Source organism: Schistosoma haematobium, chromosome 5, assembly GCF_000699445.3.
Source record: "Schistosoma haematobium chromosome 5, whole genome shotgun sequence".
NCBI classification, from domain to species: domain Eukaryota; kingdom Metazoa; phylum Platyhelminthes; class Trematoda; order Strigeidida; family Schistosomatidae; genus Schistosoma; species Schistosoma haematobium.
This window is the reverse complement of record NC_067200.1, coordinates 15,680,439-15,700,631: the sequence shown is the minus strand read 5'-3', so window position 1 is coordinate 15,700,631 and position 20,193 is coordinate 15,680,439. Positions and strand designations below refer to the sequence as shown.

At 37.7% G+C, this 20,193-nt stretch overlaps 1 protein-coding gene across 3 annotated transcripts in view; it reads left to right on the top strand.

The window, feature by feature from the left end:
* Positions 1-20,193, top strand: part of RAPGEF2_2 (Rap guanine nucleotide exchange factor 2) — a 126,431-nt gene that overhangs the window by 92,010 nt on the left and 14,228 nt on the right. For 2 of the 3 annotated variants that reach the window (XM_051217572.1, XM_051217571.1), the window contains 4 exons: positions 1,757-2,191; positions 5,702-6,597; positions 9,625-9,997; positions 16,185-16,492. In XM_051217572.1, the coding sequence (XP_051064988.1) occupies positions 1,757-2,191; positions 5,702-6,597; positions 9,625-9,997; positions 16,185-16,492 (2,012 nt within the window). Of the gene's footprint in view, positions 1-1,756; positions 2,192-5,701; positions 6,598-9,624; positions 9,998-12,987; positions 13,195-16,184; positions 16,493-20,193 lie in introns of all 3 variants that reach the window. The other variant, XM_051217570.1, reaches the window with a different exon arrangement.

Below are 20,193 nucleotides of genomic sequence, written 5' to 3'. Positions count from 1 at the left end.
CATCAGCCTTTGTGGTCTGGTGTGTGACGAAATCTCAGCACGGATACAGAAGGCTCGACTAGCTTTTGCCAACATGCGTCATTCATGGCGTAGGCGAGATATCCGTCTATCAACCAAAGGACGGGTTTACTGTGCAGCAGTTTGTTCCGTCCTACTTTATGGCAGTGAAACATGGCCGGTAAGAGTAGATGATATTCGTAGGTTACTAGTATTTGATCATAGATGTCTTCGAAGCATTGCTCGTATATCCTGGGACCACCGAGTAAGTAATACAGTTGTTAGGAAACGGGTACTAGGTAAGGATGGCAAATCGATTGATGACGTAGTGAAACTTCGTCAGTTGAGATGGCTGGGACACGTGTTACGTATGCCCAACCACCAACTGCCCCGACATGCAATATTTTATGGTGTAGTAGTAGGTTGGAAGAAATTTAGGGGCGGCCATACCAAAACACGTTACAAACCCATGAAGTCACTGACAAGTGGACTGAGTCATGTTGGTAGGTGTAGACTACCTGTTTGGGGTCCGCGAGATGATAGCAACCGATGGTTAGAGACCCTGAATGGCATGGCTCAAAATCGCTTGCAATGGTGTGAGCATCCATTCTTTGTGTTCTCCCAAATTCTAATCTTCTGGATTCTCGTTGTCTTTTTTTCTCTTTCCAAATTTATTCCACTGTATTATACTCTTTAAATAACATTTCCAAGCACTAATCTTCCCGATTACTGCTTATAGTCTTACTATTTCTACAACTACGGGATTTGAATCGACCACTGCATCTGTGTGCTAATGTGGTGTGGCAACTCGAACTGATGTACGTACGTACGAAGTTCTACGTTGTTATTGACTGACTGACTGATTTTCGTACCTCTCCTAACTCACTGTATGTGACTGATTATACTGAATCAATTAACATCTAGTGTTAATCTCATTCCCTATTCCGGGTTGTTAATCCTGGTTCTGATGTTACGTGACTAGTCTTATTATTGTATTGACGTATTATCGATGTGTACCTGAGAGAGAAAAATATTTTAAACTATCCGTTATATCGATGGTCCTTTCTTTTATTTGAAGTCTTTACTAATTTCATCATTAAAATTAATTTGTTTTATATTACTTCGCAGAATTGTTCTTATTCGACAGTTAACCACAATCAATGTAAAATGGAGCACAAATATGCATCAACCCAACCCACCATATCAAATTTGCACAACGAGTTGAAATAATAGTATGAATAGCTAATGCGTCGTAATAATTGTAGTACCAACAGTATTTTTTAAAGAAGAAAAGACTGTGCATACAGAACACCTTTTACAAAAGTAATGGTCAGAACAAACAAGCATCAATGCTTTGAAGCCAATGAGACCGATTTCAAATTATAACTTAAAGCCTCCAACTATTAGTCTCGATTATCACACAGATCTCAAGCAGGTACTCTATAACTACCACCATGGCTGGGACTAACAATCAATTACTTCATGAAATGATATCTCCTTTCAGCTTATACTCTATCTCGCTCGATTTTGTTTCAACCAACTCCTTCGTATATTTTATTTTACATTAAAATTTGTAATATGTTAAGCTAAATACCTATATGATTAAATGTTTAACTGTTTGATGTATAAGTCAGTAAAAATTTTGATAAATCTAATTTTCATTGCAATAGGTACTTCAGGATTTAAAAAGTAAAAATTCGTCATCCTGTTGCATTCATTATTATTATTACATGTAAACTTGATTAAATTTCTTGTTTAGTTGGACACAAGCGTCTACATCAACATGGGAATCCTACAACTCCTTCCAGTGGAAGTTTCAATGTGGAATTGTCTACAGCTAACTCGTTCATTGTCCCCGGTGGTGGTATTCGACGGCGATCAAATCTTGGTCTAATTTCTTCATCAATTAATCCAAAAAAGATTTATGAAAGTTGGCTGATGACTTTACGGATTCGTACGTATTTCGCTAATTTAAGAGTTGTCCAAGATCCGGAATTATTGTCTCAATTATCCTCACGCATTGAACCTAGTGGTAAAGATTCAAGAACTGTCCAACCCGCTGTTGTATCTTCAGTAGGCAATGCTGGTACCACTACTACCAACAATAATAACAGTTCTGCTAATGAAGGAAATGATCCACAGCAGTTATATACATCCAATCTCCCATCCTCCAACAATAATACAAAATTAAAAGGTAGCGATTCTTTTGAAAAACTATGGATAAGTATTAGTGAATATTTGTTATTTTGTGTCCTTTTCAATTCATGGATTACCTGTTCTCTCGCAACCTGTGTATTTAAAAAATATATTTGTGACGGTTACTGAACAATTTACTTGGGAAAGTATAGGATTTTATGAAAATTCTGCAGTGTGATTAATGTATCAAATACTGTTTCGTATAGTTGACTTTGAGTTAGAATTTTTGAGTGTGAGCTATTGAAAGTACCTGGCTTCTCGAAATAAAGTGAATGAAGCTGGACCAAAATGAACTGAACTACCTGCATATTTAATTATATTGATATCAGATTGAAATAATGTGATATATGAAACACGCCCTCACCTCAAAATTAAACTCAGTTATCAGTTGAGACACAAAACCTCGAAACGTGTGAACTCTACATATAAACAAGCCAAAATTCAGTTCTAAAAAATGGACAGCACCCTTCGCTAGTATCGGTGTTCATTAAATTGCCCCCCAAAAAAAACATGTCAAAAGTTAACCAAATTCGGAAATATCAACCGTTCACTCTAAATCTGTAACCGATGATCCAAGGCTTTTGTCGAGACTGTTCTAATTTCTAGATGATTTCTGTCACGGATTAATATCACTTAACGTACCATTGAAAACTAGAGAGCACTGAACAGTTATTTTTTGCTACGATACCCAAAAGTACTGAGTTTGATCTCTGATGTGGTTGTGGGTGCTCACTTACAAAAAGTCTCGTGATAGAGCGATACATTTGTTCAGTGCTCCTTGGTTTTAAAAATTACCCTAAGTGTGATCAATCGACTGTGAATATCACCCACAAACTAGAGATTTTTTGAATATGCATTTCCAAGCACCGCTGTCTAGGATAGTGCAAAACAATCGTAGCTTGTTGATTAGGTCATCCGACTCTTAATCATTAGATTGCAGATTAAAACTATTCTCTTTCTACCTTGATTTATCCAATCGAATAATATCACCAGCTCTTTCACAATGGTAAGCGGCCGTCAAAGGTAGTGACTAACACTTTAACCAGTATATTCAGTAAATGAATTGCTACATTATTAATTTGGTCATTTGAACTGATAGACATTTGTACTAAATCCTGTGTTGATGATAGCTAGTTGATTGACTTGTGACAATTTATGTGTTTTTCAAATAACACCAGTTTTCGAACATGGATTTCACAAACACATATTTGTTAACTATGATTCTATTCTATCCATGTATACGTGCAATTGATAATCATCTTCACAAAAAATATGCTACGTATTTATTTACTATATAGAAATGGCATTTTTCGCATTTATCACTTGTATGTGAAGTGAATAAATGATATATGGGAGTGTGTGTGTAAATAAACACATCTTTTTTTAATATTATACTTGAGTCAGTGTGGACAGTAGGAAATAAATTCTATCCAGTTGTCGGTGGATAACACTGAATCTAGAACTTAAAGTTCATGTCGTTTTTTTCGAATGAGTTATAAATCATCGTTTATTACATTCTTCTCCTTCCTTCCTTTTGTTGACTATATACAGTCAGTCAGCTACAACGTAAGACCAGGCACATATGTGCATCGGTCCAAGTTGACATACCTCATTAGCACAACAAGATAAACACTGGATTCATAGAAGTAGTTAATTCAGTGTTGGTAATATATAAAAGAAAGATCGCATATAAGGACATAGTACAGGAAGAAAGAAAAATATGAAGCGATTTTAATCTCATAGTTTAAGGGAAGACAAAGAGTGTATACACCGAAGCCATTATGATCGATTCTGAGCTATGTCACTCACAGTCTCCAATCACTGGTTACGATAGTCACACGGACCCCAACCAAGTAGTGTGCATCAAACCCTAATCTTTCTGATTACTGCTTATACTCTTACTACCTCTTCCACTACGGAATTGGAATCGACAGCTGCATCTCTGTGCTAATGTGGTATGGCAACTCGAACTGATGTACGTACGTACGAAGTTCTACGTTGTTACTGACTGACTGATTCTGCATCTACCAACATGGCTCAGATCAGAAGTTAGTGACTTCAAGCACTGATGCCACGTTTTGGTTTGGCCGCCCCTAACTTTCTTCCAACCATCCCTAACACTAGTCAGCATTGCGCGTCGTGGTCCAACAGCACTCAAGACCACTGTTGACTATACACAAGCTATGTAAAAAATTCCCTTCAACTTCTGGATTCCGATACATTGAATGTCCAATCCAGTTGGTTAACTTATCATGTGAATATCTATTAGTTGTTGCTCAAATATGTCTACTCAGCTACAACATGAGTGTTTTGATGAGTTTCGAGCTATGGACAAATCTGTAATTAACATATTTTATGTAGTCTATATGTATTGTAATGATGAAATTTCGTCCTGTGATATGTTTTGTATGTGGTTTTGTTGTTATCCGGATCAGTTATCAAGCAACATAAAACTTTTATGCGAACAAATCAGGCTTATGTATAGATTAGTCTTGATTAAGTAAACTAAATTGTTATTACATTAGATAAGTGACTAAAACTGAGTGAAATTTAGTATGTATTTACAAAACATAACAAACAGTTGTTTCCATGGTCACCAGGTTTGCACACACCAGTTGTATGGAAAATTTGATGGTCAAATATTTGACTTACTCTTTCATCGGTTTCCAACCACACCCCACCTATTTCGGTTAGGAAAATTGAATAATATCCCTAACTTAAGCACTATACATTGTATTCAAGTCCGATTTCACTACGTCTTAGATTGTTGTGGTTATCAGTTAAGCGATCGCCAGATCCAATTTTCTCACTTACTAATTAGGTTTCTTAGTTGATTTGAGTGAAAACCCAATGGTTCTAAGAGTAACTTAGATCTTATTTCAAGTACAGTCGTTGTTCCCCGTGAAAACTTCAATGTTTCACATGGATAGAAAAAAGCATGAATGATTTGTAGGTTAGTGGATAGCGCGTTGGGGTTTCAGTTGATAAGTATCTGGATTCAAGTTTCAGCGTGGAACGCCAACACTGAGATGCGGCACATCTCAGATAGGATAATTTGCACGTTTTGTGTTCCACTGCCTGATATAATACTGGTATGCTAGAAAACATGTGATTAAAAGAGAATATCTAGTCATCCTCTTAGGTTGGATGTATCCCTACAGTGACTTACCAATTTTAGCTCCTAATATCAACAAGTGGGAGATGCAAACATTTACAAACAAACTTACAATGTTTAGTTCGAACATAGTTTTAGTAGTGGACTGGCATCAACTAAATTATCACCAAAAGAATATCCCTAGAAATATCTGAAATTTCACCGATAGATCTTATTTTCAAAAAGTGACTAAAAAGAAAACAAATAAGTACTGGATACCTGTTCCATTATCTTAATTCGAGGTTCTTTAGCTGTCCACTATCATAGTAGGAACCATCTAAAATAAAGTCAGTCTATTTTTCTTTTCTAGTAAACTTTTTATTTATTGGGACTTTTTATACTCTTTTATTGTAGGCATAAAGCTGTCTCTCACAAAAACTTCTGCAGAGTCTGTTATAGTCGAGTCGAATACAAACAAAAAGTCTCCACTTAAAGTTATCAACGTATCGACAGAATCTCCATATGTACCATCAGCAACAGTAGCAGCATCAATCACATCTCATCCAACGTCTACGGATCCAAAAGATATGTTTACCCGACCATTACTAGGCGCACAATCTGTTGAAGATGCTCGCAAACTATTAGCCCTAAGTGTAGGTGGTAAACGTTCTTCCCAGAGACGTTTACCAGTGTTCACTTTCCCGAATCACTTTCATTACAACAATACTCATAATGTCGCTCAGTCTTTGTTCATTACATCACCAGTTCGACCATATGCTGGTATTGGATTTGGACACCTGAAATCGCAACATTATAACAATTCTAATGTATCGTCGTCTATAGGATCATCTTATCAAGTAAATAATAATACTATCATACAAATGTCAAATAACAGCACACCGAAATTATCATCCACCTCTAATGCTACCATTTCCACATGTTCTAATCATTTACACCATCATCACCATTATAGTAGTAGTACTCAGCTTATATGCCCACAACCGACTCGATGTTATTCCACTCCTACCGGTACAACAGGCAGTAAAAGTCTCCTGTTGGATAATCTTATCCCAATACCATCTCGTATAGCTACTAATATGAACGATAGTGGGAATAGTAATTCTACATCGAATCAAATGTATGCTATGCTACCAAATCAAAGAGATCCTTGTCATTTGCATCAGCACCAGCATTCTTTAACTCATCACCAACAGGCATCAGCATCTCCACCTCATAATCAAGGCCAAGCAACTATGAAACATCAATATTTTAGTCAGGCAACACATCAGAATACAAATTATCAATACCAAGTATGATTGAGTGTTGTTTTTACACCTTCATAATTATCTGTTTTATCCCTATATCATTCTCATGTAAAGACAATTAGTAAATTTTGCCAAGGTATACTTTAACTAGTCGCTAACAACAGGTTGCTACTGTGGAGAGCAACTGGAAGGGGATCAAAGAGGCAATCACTTCAACATGTCATGAGGTCCTGGGTCACAAGAAGCACCACCACAAGGAATGGATCACTGTTGGTACACTGGATAAGATTCAAGAAAGGAGGAACAAGAAGGCAGCGATCAATACCAGCCGAACAAGAGCAGAAAAAGCCAAGGCACAAGCTGAATACACGGAAATAAACAAACAGGTGAAGAGGAGCATCAGAACCGACAAACGTAAATATGTGGAAGATTTAGCAACGACGGTGGAAAAGGCTGCAAGAGAAGGAAACATGAGACAATTGTATGACACGACAAAGAAACTCTCTGGAAATCGCCACAAACCAGAACGACCAGTGAAAAGCAAGGAAGGCAAGGTAATCACCAACATTGAAGAGCAACAAAACAGGTGGGTAGAACACTTCAAAGAACTGTTGAATCGACCAGCTCCACTGAACCCACCCAACATCGAAGCAGCACCCACGGACCTCCCAATCAATGTTGGCCCACCAACAATTGAAGAAATCAGCATGGCCATCAGACAAATCAAGAGTGGCAAAGCAGCAGGACCGGACAACATCCCAGCAAAGGCACTAAAAGCAGACGTAGCGGTAACTGCACGGATACTCCACATTCTCTTCAATAAGATTTGGGATGAGGAACAAGTACCAACAGACTGGAAAGAAGGACTACTGATCAAAATACCGAAGAAAGGCGATCTCAGCAAGTGTGATAACTACAGGGGCATCACTCTTCTCTCAATACCGGGAAAAGTCTTCAACAGGGTATTGTTAAACAGGATGAAGGACTGCGTAGACGCCCAACTTCGTGACCAACAGGCAGGATTCCGTAAGGATAGATCGTGTACAGACCAAATCGCAACTCTACGGATCATTGTGGAACAATCAATTGAATGGAATTCATCACTCTACATCAACTTCATTGACTACGAAAAGGCATTTGATAGCGTGGACAGAACAACACTATGGAAACTTCTTCGACACTACGGCGTGCCTCAGAAGATAGTCAATATCATACGGAACTCATATGATGGATTACACTGCAAAATCGTGCATGGAGGACAGTTGACAAAGTCGTTCAAAGTGAAGACCGGTGTTAGGCAAGGTTGCTTACTCTCACCCTTTCTCTTTCTCCTGGTGATCGACTGGATCATGAAAACGTCAACGTCCGAAGGAAAGCGCGGGATACAATGGACATCTAAGATGCAGTTGGATGATCTAGACTTCGCAGACGATCTGGCCCTTCTATCCCAAACGCAACAACAGATGCAGGAGAAGACGAACAGTGTGGCAGCAGCCTCAGCAGCAATAGGTCTCAATATACACAAAGGGAAGAGCAAGGTTCTCCGATACAACACGGCATGCACCAATCCAATCAAAATTGACGGAGAAGATTTGGAAGATGTAAAAACCTTTACGTATTTGGGCAGCATCATTGATGAACAGGGTGGATCTGATGCAGATGTGAAGGCGCGGATCGGCAAAGCAAGAGCAGCATATTTACAACTGAGGAACATCTGGAACTCAAAGCAACTGTCAACCAACACCAAGGTCAGGATTTTCAATACAAATGTCAAGACAGTTCTACTGTATGGGGCAGAAACCTGGAGAACTACAAAAGCCATCATCCAGAAAATACAGGTGTTTATTAACAATTGTCTACGCAAAATACTTCAGATCCATTGGCCGGACACTATTAGCAACAACGTACTGTGGGAAAGAACAAACCAGATCCCAGTGGAGGAGGAAATCAGGAAGAAGCGCTGGAAGTGGATAGGACACACATTGAGAAAAGCACCCAACTGCGTCACAAGACAAGCCCTCACATGGAATCCTCAAGGTCAAAGGAAAAGAGGAAGACCAAAGAACACATTACGCCGGGAAATGGAGATAGACATGAGAAAAATGAACAAGAATTGGATGGAACTAGAAAAGAAGGCCCAGGATAGAGTGGGTTGGAGAATGCTGGTCAGCGGCCTATGCTCCATTGGGAGTAACAGGCGTAAGTAAGTAAGTAAGTAAGTAACAACAGGTTGAATTAAACTGTTGTATTTGAGGTCGTAGTTAATGTTCATGCGTTTACATTGCAATCATAATCTTCATTTCGCATGTAAATGTGGTTACACCACAAATCTCACCGTCGTTGGAGTACTAATATTGTATGATATGTGTATCATAAGATCTCAGATTTAAGTTCGTTTCCAATCACCCTGGAAAGTCGTACTAGTAGCATTCGAGTGCTCAATTCAACTAAACATGTAAAAGCCTAAGTACAATAAAAAAATATATCTTTAACTTTTTAAAATAAAACATACATAACTGCTATGTCACACATAGTCTGTCCAGTATACACGCTAACTGAGCTATCGCCTATTTATTGGTGAAAACACTGAACATGTACAGTCTCGTTCTTCCCAATCTTCAGTTCACTGTCTTCATTATTACTAATGAACTGAGTTCTTGAAAATCGTTTGTGTACACAATTCTAACAAAACATTTGGGGTTGAGAAACTACTCACGTGCAAAAATCGTTCCGAAACTGATGACACCTGAATAAAAAGCTAACAAAAACTGAATCAGGATTTTATAGGTACGAAATCTATTCGAAATCATAGACCAACAAATGAAAGATAAAACGTGAAACGCCAAGGCAGCTGACGTGTCTAACTTCTGGAGGCCGGTGATGACTTTTACGGAAGAGACAAGCGTATAACCACAATTAAGGATTACCTTGAAAGGAGCAAGATTCGTGCACCTTAAATTTTGCAGACTAAACGTTTTGTGACCTCAGTCCTTGTACTTTATATATATATATATATATATATATATATATATATATATATATATATATATAAAATCTCATTTTGTTTTACAGCAGCAACAGCCAAACCCTCAGTCTCTATCGAATTCCATTGGATCTCGTCTAACACTGAATTCTAATACTGCTACAGTGCTATATCCATCTTGTCCCGGTATTTCATTACGGCAACAGATGACTTGCCCACATCGGTCTACTAATTTATCTGGTGGAGGTGCCTATCCCTCAAATCAGCAACAACAACAGGCAACAGTACAATCAGGTCGCTTTAGAGAACAATCATCGTTGCAACAGCATCAGCATTCAGTTTCATTCAATTTCGATGAGAACTATTTATATCCTACTGCAAATACACTTCCACTTGGTGGTTCAATGCTGCCTATACCTCGTAATTATCGACAGTCTATAATACAAAGAATAATTCCACAATGTAAGTTTTCCATATTTGATTTGATGGTGTTTTCAGATTCACACGAAGATCATTCAGTCCCATTACGAGCCAGTTAATGGTGTTTAAAATATCATTTAAATGGTCATAAACAGCTATTAGAATTTTTACATCTAGGCTTCACTGTCTTTGGAGCTCATGGTAAACATTTACTGCACGGCCATTTTTGTTTTTTTTTCGAGTGAAATTTTTTTTCATCCCTTTTGAAAAAATTTTTCATCCCCATCTTCCAATAATTTTCATTCTGTTTCGTCCAATCAAATAACTAGTTTTGAGTTCGTTATATGGAGGAAGGACATGGAGTGTTCACGAAAGTCCTTTATGAAAAATTATAACAACACTAATCAAATTACCTCGTTCGTCTACTCGGCTGTGAGGAACCGCTAGATGTTCTACGGCCATTTCTCCAACATACGAATCTAATATACGACTTCCGATCTCTATGTAAATGAGAATCCCTCACCACATAATGGCTGTACGTGGCTCTTTCATACGTTCTAATGGCGCTCTTCAACGCTTCAAGAGATTGGAACACTACGAGATACAATGTGCTCAATAATAGGTTATCGGTTTCTGTGACAACGTGATGAACGACGGAGCTCGTACTTTGCATGTTACTACCGTCCATAATTGTAAGAAAATGTGCTCTGTCGTCAAGTCCTCATATTTTATATCGATTTTAAGAAATAAACGACCAATTATAACGAACTCAAAACTAGTTATTTCATTGGACGAAACAATGAAAATTATTGGAAGATGGGGATGAAAAATTTTTTCAAAAGGGATAAAAAAAAATTTCACTCGAAAAAAAACAAAAATGGTCGTGCAGTAAATGTTTACCGATGAATTTAATATCTGTGATATTAGGGTGTGGAATTCTGTAAAATACTGAACTGTTTTTTAAGTTCTTCTAACTCTTTACCACTTGTTTGTCATATGTTCACAGGTTATAGTTATGGCTTCAACAATTCAGACAAAGATTCAACTTCGAATGGTAATTTGTTTAATTTGTTATGGGCAGGAGAATAATAACAATGTTCTAATTAAAGAATAAGGCATAACTTTAAATGTTGTTATGTGCGCACACATACACATTGAATGTCTGAATCGCACTTCACTTTTAATTTGTATATTGTACATGTTAGTGTTGGTTACTAACATGCAAAAACACTTTGCTAGTGATGAAGAATGCCGTATATTATGATAGATAGGGGGGAGGGGACAGAAAAATGTTTCAAAAGAATGTATATCAAAGACGTGCTTTATAAACTTAAAGTTTATAAGCAAAGATGGATAGTGGCTAGCAGTGGGATTCAGGACGCGCGTTTCGTCCCGTTTGGGACTCGTCAGCCGAAGGTGCCTGCACCCTAGAATTGATGTCCACTCCGAGACTCGAGCCCATTACCGTCCGCTTCAAACGCCATCGCGTTATCCACTTAGCTATCGAGTCCTAATAGCCACCTGCTTGTGCAATGGGGTGTAGTTCACATTCACTAGGTGTTGTTTGCTTACATCTTCCCATTGTTGTCTAGGATTGCAATCCTCACAGGATGCACATATGCCAACAATAGACTGATCAATTGCAGTCTTAGACAACAATGGGAAGATACAAGCAAACAACACCTAGTGAATTTAAACTTAAAGTTTATTTGTTCGTGACTGTGATCATAAACCAAGCACATTGATGGATTATTTAAATCCAATCAAGTAATTTTTGGCTTTTTAGTCTTTTTGTCACACACAAGTCACTGTATCTTTTGTTCTGATAACTAAATTACTGGTTTTCATAAATAACAAAACTGTTTAGATGCTATATTTTTTAAAATATGTATAACTATTGTTTGTTTACTTCGATTACAATAACATTACTGTCTATCATTTTTTTCTATAATTTTCTACGTTTTCTAATTATTAGGTAACAAACCATAAAGCTTTAGCTCTTAATACACATTATATAAGAAAGTCCAAAGTTCTTAGAGTAATGTAAATATTTGCTTTGATGATCATCTGTATGCAAATCACTAACCAGGTTTATACACTTAGCATTTGAACAATATACTGTTCGTGTCTGTGTATGTGTGTATTGCACCTTGAGATGATAACTGATATCACTTTATGAATTCGCCATTCAGAGCTCTGATTAGGATTTCTCTATTTCGTGTCTGCTCTCTTACCCAAAGCCTAACACCCTAGGCGTAACCAATTATACATCCTGGTCGGTACAATTAACCTTGAACTATCGCAAGCTGCATTCTTTTTGATCCACCTTTCCTCAAGCCTTGAATTTGAAGAGACGTTTTCAGCCAAGCATCTATTATTATCTGTTCTAATCACCCAGCCCAATGAGCAAGCAAAGCAAACAACTATCTCTAACACTCATTACATCATTTACATAAATCATCAAACCGCACAGGACACGAGTGACAGAGAGTGAAGTAAACAGCACATAATCAAGCAACAATCATTGAAGAATAATAACAAAACGTATGACAACAGTTAATAAGTTAACTGAAAGCTTAAAACTAGGAGAATGTAGAAATACAGTGGTACAGTTACCTACTAGTTACACAATAAGAAAAAAGAAAAATAATCTAAAAAATAGTTCCAAAATTCCTACCTTTTGCAATAACCGTCCCGTCAGAATAGTATGTGTGTATAAAACCGCTATAACGGTACCAACCCCCAGTTACCCAAACCAAATTATACGAGTTTCTCTGAAGTCTATCATTTACTGATGAGTAACTTACATTAGTGATTGCTATGTAATTATGTCCTCTCTAAAAATTATCTCTGTAACTAATCTTTCAAATATCAAATCATACTTTCCTTATTTTTATCTAATGCTCACACTTTTAAGACGATAGAGAATATCTGTAACTCAAGACGAGAAATTTGAAAATGTTTTTACTTTTTTTCTTGTTCTCTTCCTTATTACCTTATCCTTCATTCATCGCTCTTTCACAATTCAATAGACTTAAATTGCAAGCCGACTCGGCCACCACCATATGAAATAGCTTTGGCTTTAAAATATCCTCAAAATGCCAATTCACAACGAGTATATCAATCACTGGAAAATGACACGATTAATACACGACATGAAAATAATAACAATAGTATTAATAATAATTATTATTACCACATAGCAAGTAATTTATCATCTGGCATTAAACATGGAACAGGTAAATTTTGTAATTATAAATTATTATTGTTTTCGAGTTTTTGTGTAAGTAGATAATCTTACCAATCATATTTCCTTATCTTGTCTTTAAATTACCAACGTTAAGCTTTAAAACTGGATGATTGGCTAGTTGGTCAATGTATGCGTCAATATGTAGCCAGATTATTATAGAAATTAAAAATCTTCATAGTTGGTATGTGTCTGATCACTTCACTAAAATCCGGCTTATAAAAATTTGTAAATGAATTGATGATGTTATCCAATTAATTCCACGTTGACCTAAAGAATTCACTTAATGTTTAATAGATTACATTACTCTGGCTATCAACGACATGACACTTATCGTAGAGTTTCAGTTTAATGGTGTCCAGAACAGGTCACTTTTGACAAAAGGAGACTTCAAGTATTCAGTAGATACTACATCTTTTGTCCCTTACACATAAATATGGTGTCAGATGAGTGAAATATTGTTATGGGTACAATTTCAGGTAAGTTGGATGAGTCAGTCAGTCATCTACAACGTAGTACCCGACAGTTTCTGCTACTTTAACCGATCGGGCTATACAGTCTGGAACAAACGTCGATCAAGGTCCTACCATGCCAGACAGGTCGGTTGAAGAGCGGTAAGACTAAAAACAGCAAACCCTAGGTCCGAGGGCGGAGTTTTACTGCTGACTGTACAGAGGTATGACGGCATTAAGGTGTTTCCTTCAGACAATCAGCATAGCAACGATGCTGCCTTCCCATTAGGAGGGGTGGGGTTGGAAAAGGTCGACCTTAAAAGTGCACATCTCGCCTTATCTCACGGATTTCCGTCTCCGGCGGTAAGGTTTCAAAAAGTACGGAGCTAACACGAAAATTGTCCACAAAAAGGACATGTGTGACCGATCTCAAACAGTTGTCCCTTAGGCACTACAGTCATGCTCTCAGGTCACCAATACCACCCCTAACCCAATTTCCTTTCCAGGCATCGCCGGAAGAACCCTTCAACGGTGTGGGCAACCGGGAAGTGATAACCACCCTCATACCTCTAATAGCACTCGAGACCACTGTACCCCTATTATTCCTCCTACCTCGACTTCCAACTCTAAACTTGATTATAGCCAGATACGATACCCAGTCACTCATTAGCTGTTGTTTTGACGACTTAGATTAAATTTAATAGTTGAATTCATGAGTCGATTTAAACTAGACCACCATGGAAAACTAGAAGTATTAGACGACCGTCCTATCCTAGCGTGGGACTCTTCGACCTCGCATGCGAACATTTAACCTCTAACCCACTGAGCCGGCATCCAACGGTGTTAATGTCTAACTTCAACCAATTCACGATATTGCGCGATCATCCACCATTGTCTCCAGTGAATAATTGCCTCACAACAAACCCGGTTGAACTCCACTGGCCACTGCTTCTCACTAGAACTCCAGGAAATACATTTTGAAAGCAGTCACTAGTGAGCACATGATGATTATCAAAATGGGGGGTCTGTGGAGACTGTAGTAATTTACTATTTGGATTCATGAGTCGATTTAAGTTAGACCACCATGGAATCATATGAAAAACAGTGGATTTTCATCTATGATGTACATAGTTTCAAATTTGATAGTTTTTTTTAACTGTCTGACTGACTGTAGGTGACATAATAGGATGATAGAAATATATTTGATCTTTCTGTAAATTTTGAATGCCCCACTTATTTCCCATTTCTTATATCATTTTTAGTTTATTATAATAACTTTAACTGTCTTATTCATTGAATTTGACAAACTGTAATAAATTTAAATGTGATATCATACCTTATTTATTTTCTTAAATATCATTTTACTTAGTGAATTACTGACATTCTGCATCATTCAGAGCATTTTCAGTTAAAGCCTTAAAAATCAAATTTGTCTGGTTATGCGGATATTTTACTTACTTTTTTCTTATTGTATTCTTTCATATTAAACACTCAATTTTAAATCTACCAAATAGAATTACCGAACGCTATCCCACTTACTTCATTCTGAGCAGCTATGAAATATCTTTGGGCGTTATACAGTTCTATGTGACTCAAAACTAGGCGAATGTGGACTTATTGTTTCAGTAACGCTATTGAAATAATTTTATACTTGATAATTTCAGGTAACTTAAAATAAGGCGATATATATAGCTTAGTGTGTAGAAAGTATATAATTCTACAAGAACACCTAAAATGGTACTGAACAGGAATTGACATATATTGTATTTTATAAACTCCAGTAATCAATAATTTTTCTAAAGAAGGCTGAATTCACACTACCTTTTTAATTTGAACGTTTCAGTTCTCTGAGCTTAACTCTTTCGAACACGTCACAGATGAGTGAAATATCCCCTTAGTGCTTTAATCACTCTTTTATGGTTACTATAACTTTGAGATCTTCATAGTGAGTTTTTGAACTATTCACATATCTTTTCCAACCTTATAACTTCGATGTGCAAGATTCTACTTTGCACTCCCATGACTTAACTTCTTTAAGTTTGGCACATTGAACTGCTTTTTGTTTGTGTATATTGTTGTTACTAACTGAATAGGACTGTTTTCATTCAGCTCTTTAGAACATTTGATTAAACCTTGAGAATCATACGACCTGCCAAATACTATGTAGGGTTGAAACTTAATCCAAGTTCTAGTTGTCATTTGGTTCCTGGCTACACTGTCAGTATTACGTCGTTCTTACTATCATCTTTCTCTCCTATATCTACTTATTTTGTCAGGACACACACCTCACAATAAAATTATAATTTGCAAATCATAAAAACCATGCATCACTCCAAAGTAAATATGACTTTTCTTCTAGTTTTATGGTGAAATGTTTTATTTTGGATTTGATTACACTGTGTGATCAGGATTATATGTCCACGTTCTGATAAATGATTAGATTTATCCAGCTTATTACGTAACGCATGCTTCGTTATTTCTCCTGGTTTTCGGTTTTTGTTTTTTGTTCGTTTCTCTCATCTCTTTCAAGTTGGTCATGTTCCATTCGCACAAACTCACACACAAATTCAAAATTCAAAGTCAGATAAACAATTGTTTACTGTTAAGCAGTTACCGGATAAAAATTCACAAAATCCTATAAATTATGTCTCATCTACAACAACATCGACAACAGCAACTTCAACGATTGTGTCTTCACGTTCAGAATTCAGTAACAACAGTAATAATAGTAATAATAATCTGCAATATAGACCATCTGAACGGAATAAATCCTCTACAGTGTGTCAGTCATTCCAGCAACGTATACAAGAACGACCTTCTCCGCCATCTTATCAGCAGGTAAGATGGAATTCATCTTATTTATTTGTTGTATAGTTGAGTGTGTTACTTTCTAAAGTTTTTTTCATCATGTGAAATGGCTGGTTAGGTCAGTCAGTCAGTCAATCACAACTTAGAACCTGGTACGTGTTTACATCGGCTCAAGTTACCATACTCCATTAGAATGGCGAGATTAAATTGTCAGGCCAAATCCCAGAATAACAGAAGTGGTAGCATTATCAGTGGTGATTGAAAATGTTAAGCATCGGAGATTGTGATTCAAGTAAATTTAAATCATTGAAATGGAAACACAAGAAAAGTTATGAGGAATTTAGAAGCTCATAATTTGGAGGAAGACAAAGAATAGATACACCTGCGCCATTGCAGACGATTTTGAGCCATGTCACTGAAAGTCTCCAACCGTTGGTTACGTTAATCATGCAGACGCCAACCAAGTAGTCTACACTCGATTGACGTGGTTCAGTCCAGTCGTCGATAACTTCATGGACTGGTGTCATGTTTTGGTCTGGCCGCCTCTAGCTTTCTTCCAGCTTAGTCTTACACAGATAACATCTCTCATCGAGGTAGGCGGTGGTTGATGAAGATTTACTACCTCATCAGTCGGTTTGCCATCCTTACCTAGTACCCTATTCCTGACCCAGGCACCACTTACTCTGTGTGTCAAACATACACGAGCGATGCTTCGAAGACACTGACGATTGAATACCAGTAGTAACTTACAAATATTCTTTACTTTTAATAGCCAGGTTTCACAGTCATAAGTTAGAAGTCCACTGAACTTTTAGAATTTGTGCCAAGACTTTGTCAGATACCAACCTGTCAGGATTGATTAGGATGTAAAAATAATCGGAGGTCGATGTGCTGAACTACTTCACTCCCTATTCTTAGTTCAGGCGTCAACACAGACCAGTCCTATAGTAACATTTTGCATTTGGGTTGAGAGGACCGCATCCAGAACATGCTTGGATTGTTGCTTAAAGTGGCCAGCGTCTTCACCAAAAAGAACTGTGTATTTGCGTATTCCAAGTCAACAAGTGAATCTCCTGGTAGAAAATCAACCTCTGGAAAGTTAGACGATGAAAGTGCTATCTCTAAAAGCATGTCTATGACAAAGCTAAATAAGAATGGGAAAAGCGGACAACCCTGAAGAACACTCGAAGTAATCGATTCTGATGAAAGTTGTCTATAAGTTTTGATTCGTCCACTAGTGTTCGAGTGGTGAGCCTGTACAGAGTTAATACACTCTTTTGATATGCATTTTGATGACTGACACTGCCGTCGAACCTTACGACCAACAGAGCCGAACGCTGTCTTGATGTCAAGGAATACAACTATAATCGGACCTCAAAAAGTATGTCTACGTTCTGGAACCTGCCGAAGGGTGAATATTTGGTCTATGCATCCACGTGCAGGTATGAAACCAGTCTGATTTTCTCGGATTCTCTCTTCACAAGCTCTACCTAATATTTGTAACACTTTGGTAGTTGAGATGGTGAAGTTTTGTAGCTCTGTGGTGTGTGCTACTTATATTGATATAAGTAGTATATTTCGCGAGTTAAAACGTAATATCTGGTAGCAGAAGATGAGGTGAAGATTAAGAAAGGAAGAGCGAGAGCACAATGGAATTTGTAAGAAAACGCATACACAATTGAATGGGAGACAGTGGATTAGTCACAATTGATTGATCACTGGGTGGTGATCAATGTCATGCTTGTCTAGTCCTTATTAGTGCAGATCGAATGCTATCGATCATGTTGCAATGTGGCCAACAGTCTAGGTGACTCGACACTGCCCGCATGACATTGATCACCACCCAGTGATCAATCAATTGTGATTACCTCTCAGTCCTACAGGAGGTTAGTCACGGCTCGGATAGCTCAGTGGTAACGTCTCTGACTGTGAAGCTGGGTGACACGAGATCGAATCCGCCAGGGAGCATCAGTTCCCTCAAGATTACAGGTACACCTTGCTGACGAGTGCCAAGTAGCACGAAACCCGGGTCCAGGGTTTCCTGTTGACTACCTCCAACCACCATCTAAATCTCAAGACAGTGGATTAGTGTTTGCAACGGAAACAGTCCAGTTTGATATGATGCATTGATATTTTGCAAATTGACGATTGACTTTATGGTATTCAGATTTTATTGAGATGGTCTGTAATTGTTGTGTTAAATACATTCGATTGTCCCCACCCGTGTTCTTGTTCACTACAGTTCAGGTGGATGATTTTGATGGAGTTTTGTTCTCGGAGCTGGATGGTTTGGTCGTGGAGCTTTCACCGTTGATTGCTGATTGACCTGAGTGCCAGGCTTCGACAAGCACATTTAAATCGATCCAATTGGTCAACCAATCAGGAAAATTATGCACAAACATAGGAACAAAAATCAAATCAATGGGAGACAACCAAAACAAAAAAGCAAACAATGACAAATTTAAGATCAATAAGAACCAATCATCATCGAGGTGTACGGGACAAGCTGTGAAACACATATGGAGAAATTCGAACACTTCACTTCTATCTGAAGTTTGTGCTAATGATGTCGTTCAGAAGAACGGTGAAAGCTCCACGACTAAACCATCCAGCTCAGAGAACCATACTCCGCCAAAAACTTTGGTAGTAAAACTAATTGCCCTGTGATTGTCACAAGAGGACCTTGGTTCTTTCTTATAAACTGGGACGATCAGCTAATGTAACTGCTAAAGCTGCACCACATTCTTTAAAGATTTTTGGGCTAATCCATCCATTTAAGTTCAGGGATAACTCTCTTCCAATATGACTGAACATCTCCAGGTGCAAAGTCTCACTAAACCTTTAGAAATCCATTCAGTTATTATCACCAACGTAAAGCCTGTATCGTTCCTATATTTTATATAACAGCGAAACGAATAATTCCAGTAGCAAATTAGTAGTGATAGTAATCTTATCAAAAGTAGTTAAAATGGTTCCCTCAGACAACCAGCATCTGAAACGATGTTACCTTCTCATTGTTGATAGGACGGGTTCGAGAAAGTGTACCATGAAAATGTCGCACCTCAAAGTTACAACAGATTTACGTCCCGGCAGTAAGGCCAATAGAAGTGCAGAGCAAACATATCGAACACTTCCCATAAAAAGGTAATGCGTGATGGGCCACAGATAGTTGTCCCTGGGACTCTGTGGTCACAGTCCTAGGTCACTAAGACCACCACTATTTCATATTCATTTCCAGGTCTTGAAAAAGAAATATCCTCCCACAAAGTGGACAGCCGGGAAGTAGCAAACTCCCTTACACCTCTATCAGTACCCAAGATCATCATATTCATGATTCAATCCCTCACTTACCTCTTAATAATTCCTTCATTTCAACGACCAATCCTTCTCACTTATCTTGATCACTGCGCGCCACCAACACTAATGATTTGAGTTCACGAAATGTCATTTCTGGTCTCCTGAAACCACTCCTTAAACTACATGTTGGAGCTTTTAATTCTGAAACCTTGTGTCAGATAGGACAAATTTATTTATTTAGAACTGTAGAATCCCGCGCTATCGAAATGTGCATCCAGGATACAAGTAGTCATTCATTTGACCTCAACTTGTCTATATAAAGAACCGCAACCATTCACCTTTCGTGTAAATTCGATAACTATTCGTCATGAAACATTTATGCCAACATGCTTCATCATAAACATTTCCAGATTATTGATCGTTACAAGACAATT